Source organism: Sitophilus oryzae, unplaced genomic scaffold (genome assembly GCF_002938485.1).
Source record: "Sitophilus oryzae breed Bouriz unplaced genomic scaffold, Soryzae_2.0 scaffold_1947_pilon_pilon, whole genome shotgun sequence".
In the NCBI taxonomy this organism is placed as follows: domain Eukaryota; kingdom Metazoa; phylum Arthropoda; class Insecta; order Coleoptera; family Curculionidae; genus Sitophilus; species Sitophilus oryzae.
In genome coordinates this window covers 266,350-283,522 of record NW_022146665.1, presented here as the reverse complement: position 1 = coordinate 283,522, position 17,173 = coordinate 266,350, and the positions used below count along the sequence as shown (strand labels likewise).

At 32.8% G+C, this 17,173-nt stretch overlaps 1 protein-coding gene across 1 annotated transcript; it reads right to left on the bottom strand.

Moving 5' to 3' along the window:
* Positions 1–3,529: 3,529 nt before the first annotated feature.
* On the bottom strand, positions 3,530–17,079 carry LOC115883567 (integrator complex subunit 4-like). The gene is made up of 13 exons (XM_030901928.1): positions 16,911–17,079; positions 16,110–16,855; positions 15,842–16,040; positions 14,736–14,904; positions 14,482–14,676; positions 11,459–11,612; positions 10,614–10,729; positions 10,295–10,538; positions 8,865–9,012; positions 8,625–8,805; positions 8,345–8,568; positions 8,002–8,227; positions 3,530–3,791 (listed from the first exon to the last, which is right to left on the bottom strand). The coding sequence occupies exons 1-13, from the start codon at positions 16,965–16,967 to the stop codon at positions 3,541–3,543; spliced, it is 2,910 nt and encodes a 969-aa protein (XP_030757788.1). The 5' UTR covers positions 16,968–17,079; the 3' UTR covers positions 3,530–3,540.
* Between the last annotated feature and the right edge of the window lie 94 nt (positions 17,080–17,173).

Genomic DNA, 17,173 nt, shown 5'->3' with positions numbered 1-17,173 from the left:
CAGCATCAAGAAGATCGAAGAAGACCTAAACACTATTGATTCTGACATCGATAACTGCGGTGGCAACGAATTCAAAAAAATCAAAATGCTACGCCAAGATTATCGAAGAAATCGAGAAAAAGAATACTAAAGATGCTCCAGAATCAATATCGCAGAAGATGTAACAAAGGCTACAGCATTAGTAACCGAAATTGTTCCAATTTTGGAACAGTGCTTTACTGATAAATTGAAGAAAGCTGGAGATGATGCTACTAAAGATGTGGCAGATTTTGCAATCTGTGCTGCACTTTGATATATTTTTTTGGAAACGTCACTTAAAAATTATCGTGATTGATTTTTTTATATTAAGAAAACAATTAAAGAAACCTTAAACTGTAAGCCAATTAAATTTAAATGTTTAGTAAAATGTTTTATATTAAATTTTTGTGTCTTATTTCTCTAATTTTAAAGCTTCAATTCAAAATATCAAAATTAGTGGAATAAATTAAGTAGTTTCATTTTAACGACTTTTATAACTTTTTAGTTTTTTTTTTTTATTTTTGTTTAAAAATACACAATTAAAATTAATAGAAATCCTAGCAACAGCTGCGGCGGTACTCAGTTGTATCTATAGAGAATGTCTAATATTTACTGTAATAAAACAATAATAAACTTTGATTTCTAACCAAAAAAAAATAAAAAAAAAAAAAAAAATTGAAACTATAAAATTTTATTCCATCTAATTTGGAGGTTCTGAATGAAGCTTAATATTTTTAATACTTAGAAATGTAATGATCATTCACAATGTGAAAAAATACAATTAAAAATGAAATAGAATATCCCTAGCTACAAGCATACGGTATCCAGTTGTACCATAGAGATAGCCTTAATAGTTATATAGCTTAAAAAACTACTAAACTTTTGATTTCTAACCACAATTTCTCTTTGACGCATAAAAATCAAAAGTCCAAAATGACATTACTCGTAAATTTGGAAGTACAGTTACTAAAAAAATTAAGTTTGTTAACTTTTTCTAGTAGTTGAAAATTACTACCGCTAATTAAAACGACTAATTTCGAGTTCTAAAATGGAGCCCTAATTTTTTAAATATCAATTTTTATTATCTCTTTTCAGGTTTTGATGTGTCCAACTGCCAAAGCTACGTCGACGATTTCTCGAACGTTCCAGACCAACTAGTGACCGATTTGGGAGAATGTATCACCACTCAAGTCGAAAAGGCCCAAGGGTACGTGAACGATGCATTGACCAGCATCAAGAAAATCGAAGAAGACCTAAACACTATTGATTCTGACATCGATAACTGTGGAGGAAACGAATTCAAAAAAATCAAATGCCTACGCAAGATTATCGAAGAAATCGAGAAAGATACTAAAGATGCTCCAGCTCATATCGCAGAAGATGTAACAAAGGCTACAGCATTAGTAACCGAAATTGTTCCAATTTTGGAACAGTGCTTTACTGATAAATTGAAGAAAGCTGGAGATGATGCTACTAAAGATGTGGCAGATTTTGCAAATCTGTGCTGCATCTTTGATATATTTTTTGGATTTTTTTTTTTTTTTTTTTTTGAATTGATTTTTTTATATTAAGAAAACAATTAAAGAACCTTAACTGTAAGCAATTAAATTTATGTTTTAGTAAATGTTTATATTAAATTTTTGTGTCCTTATTTTCTCTATATTTTAAGCTTCATTCAAAATCATCAAAAATTAAGTGGAAATAAATTAGTAAGTTTTCAGTTACACTTTATAACTTTTTTAGTTTACAAATCCATTCATAATGTCTAAAAAACGCAAATTAAAATTAATAGAATATCCTAGCAACAGCTTGCGGTAGTCAGTTGTATCCATAGAGAATGTCTAATATTTATCTTATAAAACAATAATAAACTTTTGATTTCTAAATTGGAGGAATAAACTTCTACGCTAATTGAAACCACTAATTTATTCCACTAATTTCGAGGTTCTGAATAAAGCTTAATATTTTATACTTAGAAATGTATGATCATTCACAATGTGAAAAAATACAATTAAAATGAATAGAATATCCTAGCTACAGCATACGGTATCCAGTTGTACCATAGAGATAGCCTTAATAGTTATATAGCTTACAAAACTACTAACTTTTGATTTCTAACCACAATTTCTCTTGACGCATAAAAATCAAAGTCCAAAATGACATTACTCGTAAATTTGGAAGTACAGTTACTAAAAAAATTAAGTTTGTTAACTTTTTCTAGTAGTTGAAAATTACTACCGCTAATTAAAACGACTAATTTCGAGGTTCTAAATGGAGCCTAATTTTTTAATATCAATTTTTATTATCTCTTTTCAGGTTTTGATGTGTCCAACTGCCAAAGCTACGTCGACGATTTCTCGAACGTTCCAGACCAACTAGTGACCGATTTGGGAGAATGTATCACCACTCAAGTCGAAAAGGCCCAAGGGTACGTGAACGATGCATTGACCAGCATCAAGAAAATCGAAGAAGACCTAAACACTATTGATTCTGACATCGATAACTGTGGTGGCAACGAATTCAAAAAAATCAAATGCTACGCCAAGATTATCGAAGAAATCGAGAAAGATACTAAAGATGCTCCAGCTCATATCGCAGAAGATGTAACAAAGGCTACAGCATTAGTAACCGAAATTGTTCCAATTTTGGAACAGTGCTTTACTGATAAATTGAAGAAAGCTGGAGATGATGCTACTAAAGATGTGGCAGATTTTGTAATTTGTACTGCACTTTGATATATTTTCGAACGTACTCATGATATCCTGATTGATTTTTTTTTTATATTAAGAAAACAATTAAAAGACCTTAGACTGTAAGCAATTAAATTTATGTTTTAGTAAATGTTTATATTAAATTTTTGTGTCTTATTTCTCTAATTTTAAACTTTATTCAGAACATCGAAATTAATGGAATAAATTACTGATTTAAAAAGTTTGTTCCTCTAATTTGAACGTAAGCATTCAGAACGTCAAAAACTTATTTTTTTTTCCACTAATTATACTTCAAAATTTGCGAGTAATGTCATTTTGGCCTTTGATTATCATCCGCTAAGTGAAATTTTGGATAATTTGGTTAAATAAAAAGTGTATTGTTTTATAAGCGAATTATTAGACTTTTTCTATGAATACAACTACTGTGTCATAAATATAGATAACGTTACTTACTTGATCAAAAATTTCAAAAATATTAGTGTGTTTTGCGGTGACATACTCGTCAATTCCACGTGTAATATATAGGTAGCGATCTATAAAATATATTGCTGTTTTTTTTAAATGTGTTTTGTAGTAAATTGATCATACTCCAATATTCTGACTGCCTTTTTGAAGTTCCTTTCGTAGAAATAGTTGTTCCTTTCGTAGAAATCCAATAGTTGTATATTATAATAGTTATTTTCCTATATACAAAAAAATTAAATATAATTTAACTTTTCTCAAATTTTCAACTTTAAATAGTTCGCTGTGTTAAATTGTTATTGTTTCAATTTTTTAAAGAGCAAGAAAAAACACTTACGTATTTAAATACTTAAAATATATTTCTATAACCTAAAAATAATTTACAGGGTTTTTTGATGGGTTTAGGAGCCACACTGACTTTTACAGGCGGGCAAAGATCTAAAAGTGAAGGATTCAAATCCAAATTCGTTTTTCGTTTGCCTATATCTCCTTCAGGAACAAACAGAGCCACGTTGATTTCTACATTGCATGCTTCTGACCACACCTGATGCGAAATCAAAATGGAACTCAAAAGTCTCAAGTTGTGTCCAATTTGCGATTCTATAAAAAATAAGGCGAGATATATATGCTAACGATAATAACACAATACAAATTATGTTAAATAAATACAGAGTTGCAAACACATCAACACGCCACTACTTATTTTAAATATTTCTTTAAGTCTCAGTTCAAAACATGTTTAGTATGTATACTTCAACTATTTAATAAAATAAACAACTCTAAAAAAATACAAAAAAAAAAGTCTAAAAAACAAATTAATCACCTCAATCTAATATAGTCAAGAAAAAAATCGTTCAACTCATTATAATAGAAAAAAAGGACTTAAAACTGATAACACAAGTAATAAGAAACATGGTACTTAATCACTTGAACCTATTATGCTGTGCAAGAAACTAGGAAAGTACCATTAAGTTCTCCTAAAAATTGAATTACTATAAATAATATACTCCTTAATTTTGAATATACATACTATACAGGGTGGTCCGAACTGTATTCCGGAAACTTCGGCAGCATATTCAGCAGATAAAAATAAGTAAAAAATTTCGTATAAGTGTTAACATTAGTTTCGGAGATATAAGGGAGGGTGTAGACATTTCATTTTCATTTCGACTTTTTCCATATAATTTATGAAGTAGTGATGGGCAAAACTGTTATTTTTAGATAACAGTTGAAACTGTTATAGTTATTTATAAAAAAACAGCTTAGAATAACAGCTTAAAAATAACAGGTTTCTTTATTTTATTGCTAAATATCTGAAAGAGTATGAGGCGGTCACCGCCAGGCGTATTAACGCAGTTGCAAGTTGCAACAATGACGTGCTCGGTGGTAGTATTTCCAGGGTGTCAAAACATTTCTAAATATGGATCGTTATCTAAAATACCTCTCTAAAAACGGTCGATGTTTACAAATAAGCGCTGTTTACAAATTGCGAAAAAAAAAGCCAAAATTCCGCCACTCGTCTATACGTATACATTCCGATCTACCTACGCCTTGCTCCTCGATTGGCGTAGATCCTGAATTGCGTAGCAGTGTACAGGGTGCATCTCACTCGACGGGCAAGAAGCTCTTAGTTATAATTTTACCATTTGTGGTCAAAAAATAGCAATATAAGAAAATGTGTAGTATATTCTTCATAAGTAAACCAACTATACACTAGAGTTCGAATTAATTTTACACTTAAACTAGCGTGTACCCGCGACTTCGTTCGCGTCGAATTAATAATTTGTAATGGTGATGATAAAGCAAAGCAAGAATTTCTATTGACATACAAACTGGATAAAATTTTCTCACATTTGCCAAAAATAAGCTTTAAACGTCGAGCAGTTTAAGCAGAATCGTGGTTAATCAATTACTCAACTTTTTGGAACACCCTGTATTATTTTTTAAAAAATTTCAAAATATGTAAAAAAACAAAATAAATTATGCGTGTCCAAGCGTTTTCCCGAAAGACTAACCGTTTTTTAAATAACAAATATTGTAATATTTGAGGGGCGTTTTCACCCTCTTGGAATTTAAGATTCGAGAAACCCCTCCTTATCGAACCTCAACCCCACAGTCAATCCGTTTGCCAAAAATCAGCTTTAAACGTCAAGCAGTTTAAGCAGAATCGTGATTACTCAATGGTCACATTTTATGAAACACCCTGTATATATTTTTAAAAAATCTTAAAATATGTAAAACAACGAAATAAAATATACGTGTTTAAGAGTTTTTCCGGAAAACTCACCGGTTTTTAAATAAAAAATATTCTAATATTTGAGGGTGGTTTCACCCCCTTTGAATTCGAGTTTCGAAAAATCCCTTCTTATCGAACCTCTACACCCTAAAGTCAATCCGTTTTCCAAAAATCAGCTTTTTACGTCAAGGGCTTTAAGCAGGATCGTGATTAATCAATGACCAGATTTTTCAAAACACCCTGTATACATTTTTAAAAAATCTTAAAATATTATTCTGAAAATTTTTCAGAATAAATAAATACCTAAATATTGAAACTTAATAACGTACTGAAACATACAGCGCCATAATATCTCGACCTCCGCCCGTTATGCTCGTAACAGGTTGAAAAACAATATATCTAAAACAACTGATGCGTTATTCTCCAACCTGTTTCGAACTTCCATCGACAATCGACCGATGCAGCAGCGTTACTTTCCGACTCCGATTATCTCGACCGCCGCTCTGTTATGCTCGTAACAGGTTAAAAACAACTTATCTAAAATGTGACTGCTTCTCCAACCCGTTGCGAGCCTCGACAATCGACCGATGCAGCAGCGTTCCTTTCCCACTCCTGTTATCTCGACTGCCAGGCGTTATGCCCGCAACTGTTTCAAAAAGTTGCTTCTTTTATATCCTATTATTTTTAAGCTGTTGCAAGCCCCACATGACCATCGACCGATGCCGTTCGCCGCGCCGCGCCGCTCCCTAGCGCATTCCCCCCACTCCGTTGTCCGTTGTATCTTGCCGCCTGTATCGATGGTTGTTCCAATAACATGTTTTCCATCCATAATCCATACTAGTTGTTTTTGGAATTACTTCGAGCAGCATCGAATTTCGTGGCGGTGCAGGGCGCCGACTTTGTTTCACGAACGGTCCTTCTCTGCGTATCGTTATTTTATATCTGTTATTTTTTAAAAGTAGTAACGGTTGCGTTATGTTATTTCTAAATAATTGTTATAAAATAACAGATAGTTAAATAACAACCCATCACTATTATGAAGTAACAATTTGTCAATATTTGGATGAAAATTGGTGTCTGGGAGTTTTTGACACGAGAAATTTGATTTTGATGTCAGTATGACTCCTACTTGTAGAGAGGCGCCATCTACATATTTTTAACTCGTTTGAAGAGTAATAACTTTTCGTCCGTACCTGTATAAAACTAAAGGTACATTCAGACTGAAAGCGTCGAGCGTCGCGTCGCCTTTGCGTCGCGTCCGCGTATCGAAATGGAATCAACTCACTTAACTTTAATTAGACCGTTCAGGCAGACAGCGTCGCGTTTGACGTTCTGAGCGTCGGGGTTCGAGTTCAATGGGGCGGCCGCGACGCTCTCAGCCTGAATGTACCTTAATAAGTAAAAAAATACACATTTACTATGTTTTTTACGTAAAAAATGTCTCTTGGTAAAAATCGCTACCGAGTAATGGTTCTCGAGATATTTAAAACCGAAATATCAATATCTATCATCACTGACATAAACATGTTGACTAAATACAAGCTAAATAGTTATTAAACTGAAATTATAAATTTAAAATGTTTTCGTGCCAAAAGTTCGTCAGAAACTGTTTCATTGTCATTTTTTTTGAAGAAAAATTTATGAATAATTTAAAAAAATAAAAAGTTCCCAAATTTACCATTTCAGTCAAATAACTATCTACTCAACATGTTTATTTTTTGTCAATAAAGAGATGTATTGACTATTTTCATTCTAAATATCTCGAGAACGTTTGCTCGTAGCGATTTTTACCAAGAGACAATTTTTACGTAAAATATCACGGCAATATATATTTTTTCAGTCAGTAGTTTTATACAGGTACGGACGAAAAATTATTACTCTTCAAAACAGTTAAAACAAATGTGGGTGGCGCCCCCCACAAATAGGAGTTATATTGACATCAAAATCCCCCCCAAATTTCTGTTGTCAAAAAACTCCCAGACACCAATTTTAATCCAAATATTGACTTTACTTCAGAAATTATTTGGAAAAAATCGAAATAAAAATGAAACTTCTACACCCTGTATCTCCGAAACTAAGCATTTTAAGACATACATTTATACGAACTTTTTACTTATTTTTATCTGCAAAATATGCTAAAGTTTCCGGAATACAGTTCGGACGACCCTGTTATATTTTAAAATAAGTGTTTTAAACAAATTTTTAACATAATCTTGAATTTTAAGTTAAAATTATGTTGAAAATAATAAAAAATGTTTTAAACCATAAAAAATCCATGTGTTGTTTAAAAATTATTTTTTTTTCAAACCAGAATAAACATCAGCCAAAATATTGTCTAGAAGTATCAATAATGAAGACTTTTTGAACAATAGTACCCCACCAGAACTCAAGGAAACTGAAGACAAATCAGAAAAAAAAAGAACACAAAATGCGTAGTAAAAAGTAGAGGTACCTAAATTATTATCTAGGTATCTCTATTTCTTATTATCTTGGTACGCTTTCAAAATTTTAAAAACCTAGTTAATTACATATGTTGCGGCAAATAAAAATATATATTTAACATCACGATCTTACCTTCATTAGTTGTGTCATAATACAGAGGCTTCAAATGCTGAACTTTTGGTAAAAGAACTTGCATCTTCTGGTCAGGATATTTAACTTTCAACCGAATTCTACTAGGATCGATTAGGTGCCGCAACTCTGCTTCGAACGGTACCGACATGATTAAACCAGCCGTAAATTTAAGAGATGTATCAGTTTGGCCACTTGGCTCGACTATTGTGGCAGAACTCATTCTGATCTGTATAGGAATGAGACATTAAAAATTACGATTTTTAGATATCAAACTTGTTGCAATGGCTTATAAAATCACCAAACTTCAACCTAATATATCATAGAGATAGTAAATAAATCTTACATTTATATTTGGTTTGGGAATATGCCCTAATTTTGATTCCAACAATATAGGGATTAATATCCTGGCCACTGCGCCAGGTTTGTGCTCTTCTAATTGAGACAATTCCCGAAACACCAACGACGTGAAACTATCCGGCTGCAAGTTACTTTGTGCCAAATCTTTTTGCATACCCTCCACAGCTGTCAAAAAATGATGACAAGGAGCTAACGCAGAAGAATTACTACCTAAAATCATTAAGTTTTAGTGTATTTTCAGTAGAGTTTTTATAACTTTAACTGACCTTTAACAATATAAACCAAGTTTAAAGCTAAAGCTCTTAACCTGAATTGTTTCACTGCACACTGTTCGGCTGAATTCAAGCCGACAAAAAAGAACTGTAATTTTAAACAGTGTTCCAGAAGATTTTGAATGTTCGTTTTCAATGTGTTAAGTTGCTGAGTTGCTAGTGTCGCTGGGTTAACCTAAAATATCATAACCTCAAAACAGTAAGTATAAAAACCGTCTATATATTGTTTTGTACCCAAAATCCCTTATCTAAAATTTGCAAAATTTGTATTTGCGCGCCAATATAAAGTGCGGTAAATTGTGCAGTTCCGGAAACTGTAGAGTCCATTTCACTCAAACGATTAAGATGTTCTTTTGCCGTTTGTAACAATGATATATGAACTCTATAAAAAAAAAAAAATGTTTACTGTGTGTAGTGATGTTGGTAGCGAATATTTCCATTCGAATTTTGCAGGAAATTTCAGAAATTTCCGAAATATTCGGTCCCAAAATCGCGAATATTCGCAAAAATCCGAATTTTTCAAGAAATTTCTTTTCAAAATTCAAGACATTGAGCAAAAATTTAACGAAAGTGTATCAAGTATGCCTATTCTTAAATCAGAAGAAAGAGAATGCTTCTCAGCATTACGAAATAGAAAACGTATGGCCCTTAAACCAATGCATTTTGCCGCGAATCTCTTGGACCCCTCTGTTTCCTGGGAGAGCACCTTAACAATGAAGAACACATAGCCGCTATGGAATTTATCAACAATATCACCAACAAACATCCTCAGTTTGTCAATAATAAAGAAGCCATTTTTACAGATGTAACAAATTATTGCGCCAAATCGGGTTTATGGGCTCTCGACTACGTTTGGATGTCAGTTAAAAATGTAGACTGTCTAAGTTGGTGGCAAGCAATGTGTAAAAATACTCAGTTGAAATATTTAGTTGTTGCTCTGCTGTCTTTACCAACGTCGTCTGCAGCCACTGAGAGAAGTTTCAGTACTTACAGTTTTATCCGTACTAAAAAAAGGAATCGCTTAACTGCAAAAAGAGCCGGCAAAATAATCTTCGTAGCTCATAACAATAAATTATTACTACAAAAACAAAAAGTGGATATGGAGCACGATATTCAACAACCTTTCTTCAGAATCAAAACCAGATGATACATCAAATATATCTGATTTGAAAATAGAGACTGACGAAGACAGTACTACTACTACTATAATACCCTATGAAGATGGGACCAGCTCGGCGCCTGAAGGTATTCCGGAATAGAATAATTCAGTTATTTGTGTTTTACGTTTTTTAAATTTATATTTCGTGCCTTTTTGTTTTTTTTAAGTTCATAGTCATAGTTCATGGTTTATGTACAAAGTACAAACGTTACCAAATTATTTTTGTTATGTGTTATGTTTATGACTTTTATGAGTTATGTATTGTTTATTAAAAATATAACAACTAATATTATGTTTATTGTTTTTTTTTTCCACTTACATGTTGGTATCAAATGTCTATCTAATGTATTCCTTTATTGTATCAACAAAAAATATGTAAAATTGTAAAATATCCTAAAATTTCATGAATTTTCGAAAGTTTCGGAAATTTCCTGCAACAATCAAAAATTTCTGAAATATTAACATCACTAACTGTGTGTGCCAACATGTTTGTCAAAAAACCTACCTCGACATATTTTCTGCCATATCCAAATTGCAAATAACATTATTCAAAAACGCCAAACTTTCTGGTACAGAAAGCGGACGAGATATAACAATTCCAGTCGAATCGGGTAAACTTAATATAGGTACAAACTGCGGCATAGTATCCCTTAAATAAGAGTAATGTCTCAAAGTATGAGGCTCCAAAAGTGGAATTATAGTTGAAGAATATTTCGCAGAATTCAATATTAAAATTAGCAGGCAAATATCTATTAAATTCATTAAGAAAAATAATAGAAAATGTTTGACAAAAAAAGAATGTAAACAAATTAAAAAAAGGATACAATGTGGATTCTCTACATCTGGTTCTGCAGTGTCAAAGAATGGGTGTATGTTAAGAAAGTGTGGAACCAAGGGTAGAACAAGTTCTGCATGTTTAGCACCAACACTTTGAAGACATCTAAAAAATAGAATAATCTTTAAGTTGATTAGCCATTTTATGTTCAACACTATGATATGATTCATTAGGAATATATCTGCGTGTAGTGGTATTTTTCCTATAGATATAAAATTCCAGGCAATTATTAGTATTTCTAATAACTAATACATCTAGATATATATCATTGTTATCAATTTCATGTGTAAATTTAATGGAAGGAAAATGATTATTTAACTTAGTAATAAAATTATCTATGGTGTCTGAATATGTATTAAAAACAGCAAAACTATCATCCACATTCCGAAACCATACTCTTGGAAAATACTCAAACTGATTCTTAGCCTCCACTTCAAACCTGCTCATGAATAAATTAACCAAAAATGGAGACAATGGATTACCCATTGCCGCTCAATCACAGTTTTGTTGTCGAGACCATTTGCGTTCAGTAATTCCTTCAAATAGCGTTCAAATAGCTTAAAGTATGTGGAATTGAAACACTTGGGAACAACAAAGATACATCAAAAAAGACCAAAATTTTACTTTCATGCAATGTTATATTTTTAATTTTGTTAATGAATTCAATATTATTTTTAACTGAGAAAGAGAGTTCATGATTAGGTTACAATCTTTAAGTTGATTTCAACAACCTTCTGAAAAGAGCTTAATGCTTAAAAAATTATATTTATGTAAAGAACTCTTAAGAAATACATCTATATAAATCGCTCTTTTACTGTTTAAAAAATACCTTACCTGTAAGTAGATCTTTTATCTTGAGGATATTTTTTTAAATTATCCAGTAACTTCTCTACACACATTTTTAAGCCTGCCGTTGTTGACATTTTACATGAAGCTAACATCCTGTGTAGCCCTTCCCTAACCTCTTGAGAAAAATCTTCTAAAGCACCTAAAAATATTGTTTATTCTTTAGTAATATTACTGTACAGGATCCGGCATCTGTAGCTCCTAGAATAAAAAACTTGAGCATTTTTTTTAAGTGCAAACCTAAAGTATGTACCAAGATGTACGAGGCATGTTTTTTAAGTAAGTACCGTTTTGCGATTCCGCCGCCGCAACGCTATGGTCAGCGTTCCGCGCATGCGTGCTGGTTACCTACATCTCTTGTCTATGCACAGACGCCAGTACAGTCTGATTCTTCATTGTATACGTTGTTTATTGAGTGTTTAAGATGCCTCCGACAATCGTGAGCCCCGCCGATTGTGAAGTACGGGCTGTCATACGATTTCTTAGTGCTAAAGGCGTAAAACCGATCGATATTCATCGTATTCTTCAACCCTTCTTAAAAAAATATTAAAAATACAAGAACTGTTCTGAAATCAAAACTATACTAGATATTTACTTTAGATGGTCTGTTCTTACTTTGCTATAAATATGGTAATCGTACAGGATGTTCCTCGGGATGATCAATATTTTACGCCAAACTTTCAAAAATATAAAATAATTTTATGCAAAATCGCTTATTTCTGGGGCTTACTCAGGTCTCACAATGCAAATTCACCTCAAATATCCATTTGGTTACTGGTCATTGGCAAGCACTCTCATTGTACATGAAAATAACAAAACAAACATTTATTGATCTGGATAAAATTGATAGTTAAATAGTAAAACTCACCCGGGGGTACTCCGCCCCCTAGCCACTAACAACACTGACATTCTATTCAGTATATCCCATTCCATATCTTCCATCTAATTCAAATATTATTCGGATCTATTGGTTAATAATCTTCAACAACTAGCTAGTGTCACCTGAAATAGTATAGGGGCTTCCCCCGGACGCAAATCTGCCGCTAAACAGATCAACCCGCTAAACCCCAACGCACCATCGTGTCAATCGAGAAGAGAAGGGAGACCTCAAACTTCCAAGACCAACCTCGAAGGCAAGACGTCACAAGAGGTTTTCTTCTCAATGGTCAAAAGACCCGTTGCCTTACAGTCAACGACATGCAACTAGGGAGGAATGGTCAAAAGGTCAAACGACGTGCAACCAGGGAGGTGACAAGACAGAACACTACAGCCGGCCGGTCTGTCTATTACTGACCCGCCGCCGGCAAGCCAAGCCTCCTCTTACATCACAATTTTATCGGATCATAAATATTTACTTTGCCTGCCAATAAATCATACTATTGCCTCTAATCGGCTTTTAAAATAGAGTGTAGTAGATAAATAAATAGAGAGTTTCTGAAGGAATGCATATTCTTTATTAGAATAGTGAATATTACAGTTGAGGGTTAGAACCTTTGGTGTTACACAGCAAAATAAAAACACTAAATCACCACAATACACCAAAACACTTTTACTTTTACACTGGACGCGCGTTTCGCTAACCATGTTCGCATCATCAGCAGATGATTATAAACTAAACTGATAATTTTATCATCATCTGCTGATGATGCTAACATGGTTAGCGAAACGCGCGTCCAGTGTAAAAGTAAAAGTGTTTTGGTGTATTGTGGTGATTTAGTGTTTTTATTTTGGAGAATAGTGAATAAGAAAAGCATTACTATAACGAACTTATTTTCCAAGTTTATTTACTTCGTTTTTTTTTAATGGAACAAGGCAACGGCCCAGCTACGTCGAAACACCGGTTCCCATTAGAACACCGAAGTTAAGCGACGTAAGGCAATACTAGTGGATAGACGGGTGACCGGTTCGAAACTCTGTATCGTGCTGTTGTCCAATAAAGGCAAAAGTGTAAAATCTATTGACACACACTGCTCATTCACGCCGGATGACATCGGATATCTCGTGAGTAAGAGTCGATTTAGACACCAATTCGCCAGTCGGTAGGCCATTGACCATGATATGGCCGAGGACCGCGGTTCGAATTCCGCGTAAACAAAGTAGGCCCCGTCCAGATTAGCCCTGGCAGCAAAAAGGAGTATTTAACTTCAAATCTTTACTTTACTTTTAAATGGAACAGCCTGTATATTATTTTTTTATGTGATGGAGAATTAAAAAAAGAAACATTTTTTGTATTTAAAGTATTTCAAAATTTTTAATAGTTTTCCGGATACACGCAGTATTATTTCATATGGCGCTTTCAATGGCAAAATACGAGAGAAAAATCATTGGGTAGCTTTGATAAAAATTTACTGTGGAAAATGCCATATGAAACACAAAACCGGAAATAACTGCGAAACCGTTAAAAAATTTGAAATACTCTAAATGCAAAAAATGTTCATTTTTTAATTCTCCATCTATTGAAAAAATAATATACAGGGTGTCCCATTAAAAAAAAAAAAAACAAGAAAAATTATTGTATATTTTAGAAAGTTTGGCGTAGAATTTTGAACATCCTGTATGATTTACGATTTCCATATTTGTAGCAAAGTAAGTATAAACCATCTAAAGTAAATATCTAATACAGTTTTAAGTTCAGGACAGTTCTTGTATTATTAATATTTTTTTTTTTTTAAGAAAAGCTGAAAAATATATAATTTTTATTTATTTATTAATATCTCTGAAATTATCGAAATATATTTACTCATGTCTTAGGTTTATGTAAAGTGATCTGAAAGGAAGCCAAAAATGCAATAATATATAGGGTGTCCCATTTAAAAAAAATCATCCCTATCCACCCACACTTTTTTGAGCCACCCTATAGAAGTTAAAATATTTTCCTGAAATACATCCTAGTACATACTTTAGGTTTGTACTTTTGAACAAAATTCCCAAGTTTTTTATTCTAGGAGCTACAGATGCCCGACGCGCTATTGCCGGATCCTGTATATCTTTGAAATCCCTTAATTCTATACCTAAAATAGTTTCTAACTGATCATCTCTCAATATAATATGCTCAGAAATCAGTCTCAAACTGTCTATGGCTTTAAGCCTAACGTCTTCTATTTCATCATTAAACATATCTACCATAAAATCCAATGCCATGTTTGCAAACTGAGGGTTGCTTATTGATAGGCGACAAAGAGACTCAACAGCAGCCGATCTTACTTCTAAAATATCAATTACAATTGTTCAGTAATGAGGAAATTAAAAAATTATGAAAGTTAACCTAAGAATTCATCTTCTAAGCCATGAACAAATGCCCCACATGCTCCACTACTCATTAAATTAATGCTTTCGGCATCTAATACTTCCTTGGGAGCGTCATCTGCCCATTTTTTGCCACTAGCCCATTCTCCACTAGTGACATTTTCCCAGGCAAGCTCATGAGCTGTTCTCTGTAAACCAAGTATATAGTCAAATTTGAAGTCACCCTGTACATTAAACACAGCACAGAATTACCAATACAGAAGCCAAAATGGCGATTTCTGTCAAAATTTTAATGGTGTGATGGCTAACGAATACTAGAACTGATCCCAGAATCTAATCCCTGACGCTCGGATCAGTTACCTGATCCCAAATAAAAAAATGAATTGGTCAAAAACTAGTACGCAACCGCAAAGACGATCCACGCTATCGGCACTGATCCCGTGCGATTTCTGCTGATACAGAAGCATGAAGCACGACTGTTTTGTAGTCTGACTCGAAACTTGGTTCTTTTTGCAGCGATCCCGCTTTGCGTGCTATCTGCAAGCGGTATCAAAATGAGTAAAATAATAGTAAAACTGGTCCGGGATCAGCCGGGATTAGTATCAGTGGGTATATAGTTTGATATTAGTTAGCCTTGAAGCCAAACTAGAGTGAATCGAAAACAGCCATTGGGATTGGTATCAGGAATTAATCCTGGGATCAGGTATTTGCGTATATAAGATCAGTTCCAAATTGATCCGTAAAAAAAAGGAACCAACCATCACTATAATGGCACTGGTTGTCAAGTTTTGTTTAGTTTGTTTTTTACTTGCAAAAATATTTTTTGAAAAGCTAAAACTACATTTTCAAATATTTCTCCCCTGTTATTATCCCATGTCATGACTTTTATAATTTTATTTTTTTGAATTTGTAGGTCTTATTAAATTTAGCAAAAAATTTAATGTGACAATAAAATATAATATAGAAACAGGTATATAAAGATTTTTTTCTTTCAGTGTAAGCATTTTTTTCAGTGTACAATTGTCAAAATATGAATTCAAGACCAAAAAAATTTGGATTAACAACTTAAAGGAACCAACGCATACTGTCGCTTTTGTAAAGCCAATTCTATGAATATATTATTACCTTCCTTCTCATGTTTGACATCAACTTTTTATCCAGTGTCTGGCATAAAAACTTAGGACTGACCAGTTTCATTGATCCTAATAATTTAGCAGCCAATGTTCTCACATGCATTGATAGATCAGTAACTCCATTGCATATTTTTCCAAAAGCATCATCTATCAATCTGATTTCATGATTACTGCCTGCCACAACAATTTCACTTAAATAAAAAACAAACCCATTAACATTTTTCATCAATAACATTCAATAAACAAAAAGTGTTAAATACTTTTCTGCATATGTGTTTCCCAGTATCCATATCAGTTTCAGAGCAACACTCCTTACAATTTCATAGTCATCTTTTAGTGCATCTGATACGTAAACATATATGTTTGGATTGATTTTGAAACCTCTATCATATAAAAGTATTATTGTTTGAAATGCCTGACTTCTCACACGAGCATCATCATTATTAAAATAGGAACTTATTAAGTGAAATAATTTTTCTGCATCTTGACCGGTAGATAATGGTACATATGTTCCAATAATTTCCATGCATCGAGACTTTACAGCATGATTGGCATCCTTTAAATAATTCTTTGCAATCTCTACTAGTTTCTGATGAAATGTTTCTGTATTATCTGTAACTAATCTCCCTAACTTAATTATAGTTTTCATTCCTTGAGCTATAACTTTATGTGAATGATCGTTTTTTAATAATATTATTATCTCATCAATAATATTTGAACATTCAGAAGGAATTTCTTGGCCAATGTCTGACAACAACATTAAAATCTTCATCCTTACAACAGACTCTGATTCATTCTTAAAGTGATCACTTAGTTTTTTGATTACTTCCAGAACATCAGCTGGGTTTATTTCAATTTTTTCCGTTATACCTAATAGCAATTTCAATGCTTGACTACTACTTTTACAATCCTGTAAGTGACTAACCACTGTGGTTAACGAGCTGGATGTCTCAGGTAGTGATTTTTTAATCAATTTTAATTTCTTAATAGGTGCTTGGGATGTGTCCTAAACATTAAAATGTTATAGTTTGTCGATAGGCATAAATTACATATTTACAAACCTGTGTAATCGTTTGGCTGTACTCAGCAAGGGCCCGTTTTTTTAGAACAACAGCCATTATTCGGCCACTTAAATAGACTTTTTCTATTTTAATATAATTTTAACAGTGAATCATATTAATTTTACATAAACATAAAAAATTATGCTGATCACAAATTCAGGGTTAGAGTGAATTATTTTGAGCCGACTTCTTTTTATTTTTACGTCAATTTGCACGTATTTTCTTCTTTACGTTTAATTTGTTCTGAAACAAACCACCATGTA

Excerpts from the sequence above, each read along its gene's own strand:
- LOC115883567 (XM_030901928.1), bottom strand. The coding sequence starts at position 16,967 with ATGGCTGTTGTTCTAAAAAAACGGGCCCTTGCTGAGTACAGCCAAACG. Across the intron at positions 9,013-10,294 it reads ATGGCAGAAAATATGTCGAG|AGTTCATATATCATTGTTAC; the intron begins GTAGGTTTTTTG and ends TTTTTTTTATAG. Across the intron at positions 8,806-8,864 it reads TTTTAGATAAGGGATTTTGG|GTTAACCCAGCGACACTAGC; the intron begins GTACAAAACAAT and ends ATGATATTTTAG.